The sequence below is a fragment of the Mirounga leonina genome, unplaced genomic scaffold (assembly GCF_011800145.1).
Source record: "Mirounga leonina isolate KUSES-001 unplaced genomic scaffold, KU_Mleo_1.0 Mir_126, whole genome shotgun sequence".
Lineage (NCBI taxonomy): Eukaryota > Metazoa > Chordata > Mammalia > Carnivora > Phocidae > Mirounga > Mirounga leonina.
Genome location: NW_023270314.1, coordinates 7,174,681 through 7,181,441, shown reverse-complemented (window position 1 = coordinate 7,181,441; position 6,761 = coordinate 7,174,681). Strand labels below are relative to the sequence as shown.

Genomic DNA, 6,761 nt, shown 5'->3' with positions numbered 1-6,761 from the left:
ACATTTTAATTGCTAAAAGAATATACCTATGTGCAAAATGTTTAGGAAAAATGCTGTTCTATTATAGTAATTTCAAATATATATCTTACATTAGACCATGTTAGAAGAAACACCTGTGGGGCGTTTGTTCTTTGTTTTGTTTTATTTGTTAATAATACATACGCATAAGAGTTTACTTTTTAAAAATAACATATATGTCCAGGCCTCATCCCCAGAAATAATTTCAAGCTGAGCACAGCCATGTGTAGTTTTAGAGGGCACCACCAGGGGCGCCTGGGTGGCTCAGTCCTTAAGCGTCTGCCTTCAGCTCAGGTCATGATCTCAGGGTCCTGGGATGGAGCCCCGCACTGGGCTCCCTGCTCAGCGGGAAGCCTGCTTCTCCCTCTCCCTTTGCCTCTCCCCACCCACCCCGCCCCCGCTCATGCTCTCTCTCTTCTGTGTCTCAAATGATTAAAAAAAAAATCTTAAAAAATAAAAAAATAAAGGGCACCAACAGCTTTTCTGATGCAGAGCCAGAAAGGGACCAAAACACTAGATGGGAGTTCTTCAATGACAGAGGCGATGTTGTGTTCATCGTGGGGCCTTGGGGTTCTTCCCTGAGCATGCGCAGAGTTAGAACACCATCCATGAGGAAGAATGAACTGAGGCAAGAGAGGTAAAAGGCCAAACTGAAGCATGACTGAAATGACAGGTTAAATACACACATATATACATACACACACTCCCACAGTATGCTAAAATTATAAAATGAGGATAAAAAAAGGAAAAAAGGCAAATCGACAAAATGAAAATAGTTCGTGCAGTAGAAAATTATGGAATTATAGTTAACTTTTTTCTTTTTTTTATTTTATAGAAACTTTTCCTGTATTTTATTTAAAAGTTGTATTTTTAAAGATTGCATTTATTTATTTGTGAGAGAGAGTGAAATAGCAAGAGAGAGCATGAGCAGGGAGGGAGGGAGGGAGGAGAGGGAGAATCAGGCTCTCCACTAAGCAGGGAGCCCGAAGCTGGGCTGGATCCCAGGACCCTGGGATCATGACCTGAGCAGAAGGCAGAGGCTTAACCGATAAGCCACCCAGGCGCCCCCCTCTCCCCCCATAATTGTATTTTTAGAGAGAAAAAATCTGCTGGTGAATAATCAACCAATATGTTTATATCTGGAAATGAACAGCAAATTTATAAGTAATCCATGTGGTGCACATGATTGGCACTGAAAAGATGGATTAGAACTGTAGTTTTGCTGACGATGTAAGAGGTCCAAATGAAAAAATGAGTGTAAGCTACCATACTCTTACCATATGACTCAGTAATTGTGCTCTTGGTGTTTAGCCAATGAATCACAAACTTCTATATACACAAAATCCTCACACAGATGTTTATAGCAGCTTTATTTATGATTGTCAAAACTTGGAAGCCACCAAGATGTCTTTCAGTAGGTGACTGGATAAACTGGGATACATTCAAAAAATGGAATATTCTTCAGCACTAAAAAGAAATGAGCTACCAGGCCACAAAAAGGCAAGGAGAAACATTAAATGCATATTACTAAGTGAAACAAGTCAATCTGAAAAGACTACATATAGTATGATCCCAACTACATGACATTCTGGCAAAGCAAAACTATGGAGACAGTAAAAGATCAGTGAGTGCCAAGGGTTAAGGGGAAAGATGGGATGGGCACAGAGGATTTTTAGGGCAGTGAAACTACTCTTTATGGTACTACAGTTGTGGATACATGTCATTACACGTTTAACAAATCTATAGAACGTGTAACACCAAGAGTGAATCCTTATGTAAACTAAGGACTTTGGGTGATAATGATGTGTCTTCATAGGTTCACAGATTGTAGCAAATATAGGACTATGGTGTGGGACATAGACAGAAGGGGAGGTTGTGGGTGTGTGGGGTCAAGGGGAAAATGGGAACTCTCTCTGCTCTCTGCTCAATTTTGCTGTGAACCTAAAACTGCTCTAAAACATAATCTATTTTTTTATAAAATTAGTTTATGCGGGATTCTAGATGAGGTCGCCATAGTCTTTGAAGATCTTGCTGTTCAAAATGCACATTCAGGGGCGCCTGGGTGGCTCAGTCAGTTAAGAGTCTGACTCTTGATTTCTCCTTGGGTCATGGTCTGGCTGTTGTGGGTGGAGCCCCACCAGGAGCCCCATATCCTGCTCTGTGCTCAGCGGGGAGTCTGCCAGAGGTTCTCTCTCTCCCTCTCCTGCTGCCCCTCCTCCCCTACTTTCATGCACACGCACTTTCTTTCTCTTAAATAAATAAATCTTTTTAAAAACGCACATTCAGTGGTCCATCACTTTGAATGACAGTATGATAATTAAAGAAAAAAATCAAGTAATGCTTATTCAATACAATTATTTAATTTTTAGACAATAATGAAAAATATATTTTTGAAACAGTTTAGGGGAGAACAGGAAATTATTAAATTTAGGATCAATATTAATGATACTGAATCCATGTTAGAGAAAATTAATATATATCTATAGTTTAATAATGTTCAAGAATTTAAACAATTAATTGAATTTTGTCAGGGGAAACTGGAAGGGAGACAATTTTTGTCAGTAAGGAAAAATTTTAAGCCGCATATTTTAATCATCATAAACTGCCAGGGATTTCAATATTTTAACAGATTCATTTAGCTCTAAATGTCTTCAAGCACGCTATAAATCCTCCAGAGGCCCTGCTTTGTAATATAGCCTTTTAACATATTCATTGTCTCTTTCCAAGATAAGTTCACTATTGCTATTCCATTAGTCTGTTTTGTGATTTATTTCAAAGATGAAATGAGTATCTTCACTTTTAATTCATGACTATTTAATCTTGATTTTTAAATCAAAATTTGATGATAATTATCATCTATTAAAATGCATTCTTTCCCCCTTCTTGTGCATTTTTCCTCTTGACAGTAAACCTTACATTCTGACATCGTTTACATCGTTAAAAACACTTTATCAGTAATTGTATCTAGACGTATTCCCTTTTATTAACTCAGTTTCTTAATAGACTCTTAATAATCAGCACTGAGCATTTTTAGATGTAGGAAAGATTCTATTGGTGCATAATAAGAAAGTGTTGGATTTGCCAACCTGGTTTCTCTTTTTCATTTTACCCTTCCCCTAATCCTGATAGTTTCATAGATTTTACAGGGTAAATTTACACATAACCCCACAATATAATGGAATGTTAGCTATGTGTGGTATGCTGCCAAACAGAGGTCCATTACCCAATGTTGAGACCGAAGCCATCTTTAGAAGATAAGGCATTTACAAGAGGCTTGGTAAATATTAAAACCATAAGAAATTATGCCAGAGAAGAATATCTGTGGCAAAAATATAAGTAAACAGTTCTGCTTCTCTGATCCTTAGCTTCACCATCAATAAAATGAAAATAAAACACATTTACTTCCAGAACTGCTGTGATGATTAAGTTGGAAAGTATGAGTGAAAATTCAGGGGCACCTGGGTGGCTCAGTTGGTTAAGCGACTGCCTTCAGCTCAGGTCATGATCCTGGAGTCCCGGGATCGAGTCCCGCATTGGGCTCCCTGCTCGGCGGGGAGCCTGCTTCTTCCTCTGACCCTCCCCCCTCTCATGCTCTCTCTCTCTCAAATAAATAAATAAAATCTTAAAAAAAAAAAAGAAAGAAAATTCAGTATCAGTCATAAAGTACCATATAAATATTGGAGAGCAACATAATTAATAATTTTTCATCTCAGAATTATAAGAGAAATTTAGGCAGGCAAAGCACTTAGAAGAGGAAAACACTGGCTACATGCCCAAGACTTGAATGAAAGTGAGACTTCTGTATGTGTATAAATCCTTTTATCCCAAATTCTTTGTATTATGTGTGACTGGCTGGTTTGGTACCATGAAACATAAAAATAGTACAGCCTGTTGAAAATTCCAAAACAAAGAGAAGAGCCAAGAAAAGAATATGAATAATTTAATCAGATAGGAGTCAAGGTTATCCCCAGCTTATTTGCCTTTTATTCTCTTAATTTCAGTTAGTTACATATCCATCTGTTATCGCCAAGGTTGTGCATGCACCTTGAAATGTTCACAAAAGGTCCACGATACAGAGGTTCATAATTAGGTTATATGTTATATTCAGAATCCCAGGGGAACTAATCGATTCTGGAAATACTGATTAAGCAAGATGAAGAATTCTTACACAGTTTCGACTACAACAATTTTAAAGACAAGTACAAGTTTCGTTTGCCACAAAACTCACAAAAAAGTAATTGATTGAAGAATATCTCTTTTATGCAAAATATACATTTTAGGATATAATTTGATTAATACTCTACTATATACTGACATTACTCCTTGATCATTTAATAAAAAAATACTCTCATCGCCAGAATTTTATTTTCTGTAATATTTATAATTGAGGTAACGATGACAAAGGACTTAAACCCATGAATAATGTTGGTGAGTTTTTTCTTAAAGTCATAATGATTTTCCAGAACTAAACATACATGTGACAAAAAAACAGGTTAGTTTTGATAAATAGGCACTAAAATTTCACAACAAAGACAAGCTGATAACATAAGTGGTTTACAAAAAAAAAAAAGATACAGTCAATATTCATGGATTCAAACAACAAAGGAGAAAGAAGGGAGATTAGGACACGTCTATACTACACCAATATCACTGCCTTGTATGATTCACAGCACGATCTACTGCAGGCCCCAGAGGGGCAATTCACAGAGGTACGGGCCTTACTTGAAGCTTCAAAGATATTGGTCATGGACTTGGCGTCCTTGGATGTGAGATGGCTGATGCTGTCGACCCATGCCCACGTGTTGGTGTTCACAATTGTTTCACAGCTACTGGCCAGTCCACAGCAGACCACTCATATGGGGAGCACCAAATGCGTTCCAGCCACAGTCCTTTTCTAGCTTTAAATGCCTCGCAAAAACGCAGGGACCTCTTCCAAGTGCTACCTGGTCGCATCAGGGCACATTCAGCAGCAGAAGTCTGTTTCCGGTACAGTCCTTGGTGTGGCTAAATCCCATTGTCCCTTTTTCAGCAGTCAGAAATCCATGACAGATTCTGTACAACACTGTAGTCAATAATAGCAGCACCAGACGGTATATTAATTCCTTTACCACAACGCCATACGTCATTATAACTTCCTAAGTGTGGTCTTATTAAAAGGATCACTGAATCTCTAAATATCAGATGTGTACGTCTGGGTAAATCCGTTGCTGTACAAGATCTCTGACATGCAGTTCATGCTTTAGGACTTAGGGATAGAGAGTAAGAGGTGTTATGTGGCCAATAATAAAAATGACATTTGTCTTCCTAACGAAAAAAAAAAAAATAAACATGAGAATTAAGGGTTAATCAACAGTCTCAAGGATCCTGAATGCCTTAGAAATATTGTTTATCCCTCGATTTATATTATGGCATTTTTCTTCCCTCACGCGCCCAATACACCAGACACACTATCGCAAGTGCATTCACAGGGATGTTGTAAACAGAATTTCTTCCACTTGGACTGAACAAAACTCCCTCGCGGTTTTGCTGGAGTGTAGTGATGAATGCTGGTTGCTAGGTAGTAGAAACTGACAGTGCAGCAAGCAACCAATGTGATGGTGACACTGCTGCTTAAATCCTGCTTATCAAAAAAGGTTCACAGTACCGATTAGCTTAGGTAGTCTACAGGGCGTCATTCATTTGTACACAAAGCAGAGAGGCTGTTCCAAAGAGCGGAGAAGGCCGGGGCAGGGGAGAGGACCCAGGACTAAAATCGTGAACATCTTATCAAGGCATTTCTGTGCTACATGAAGACAGATGGCATATACATATAAGACAGGGAGCTGAGACAGACAGACAGAAAAACATACAGGACAAAGCACCTGGTTAAACACTGCCTGAAAATCTGATCAATCCTGTGAGTCAGAAATTTAAGGCTGGTCAAAAAAAGCCTCCTGTGAACCATGATAATCTTTGAGGTTTGCACAAAAATCAATAAATAAGAATAAAGGAAGGGGGTAAAAAGAAAAGTGACATGAGAGCTTTGGGTGATATTTGGCACTTTGCCTCTGAAAATGATGACAAATCCTGGGATTAAAAAAAATATATATATATATGACTCAAGTACCAAGCAGCAATTCGTGGCTAAACAATGCAAGCCTGGCCGGCAGTTACCTTTCTCTCATGTTTTGTGCCTTCCCCAAGCCATTAAGTAAGAGCTCTGGCCTCAGCTTGCGTGTAACCAGTAATGACAACCTCTTTGCAGTTATCTGTGTGCAAACAACCAGAGACATTCAGAACTCCAATACAGCATTTTTGAAGAAAAGCAAATCAATCAAGAAATTAAACTAGTTAAGACAAATATTTCTTTCAAAGAATAAGGAAAAAAAAAATGCCAAGGAGACACTCGCCCTCCCTGCCCCACAATTCCACGTGCAGAACAGTTGACCAGGGCTTTCATATCAGCAGGATGGTTCGATGCAAGTACACATATCCTGAGCCATCCACAGTCCCCGGACTCTGTGACATTGCTTTCAGGTGATAGAGACAAGATGGTCCATGCAAATGAGCTGACCAGAGTCATGTCGTGTGCAATCAAGAGAGGATCCCAAACATCTTCAAAATGGTTAAGAGTCACGAGAAATGAAGGTCCAATGAAGTGACTGGCATTAGGAAGCACACTGTTCTAAATGTATCTCCCTGAAGATATGTTTATGTATTAGTGTACTGGCCAATAGCTGACACTATCTGTCATTTTATTGCGA

The 6,761-nt window shown here is 38.7% G+C and overlaps 1 protein-coding gene across 1 annotated transcript in view; it reads right to left on the bottom strand.

The window, feature by feature from the left end:
* Nucleotides 1–3,950: 3,950 nt before the first annotated feature.
* Nucleotides 3,951–6,761, bottom strand: part of KCNC2 (potassium voltage-gated channel subfamily C member 2) — a 200,483-nt gene continuing 197,672 nt past the window's right edge. Inside the window, exon 4 of the mRNA XM_035002116.1 lies at nucleotides 3,951–6,266. Within this exon, the coding sequence (XP_034858007.1) occupies nucleotides 6,205–6,266 (62 nt within the window). The 3' untranslated portion in view covers nucleotides 3,951–6,204. The remainder of the gene's footprint in view (nucleotides 6,267–6,761) is intronic.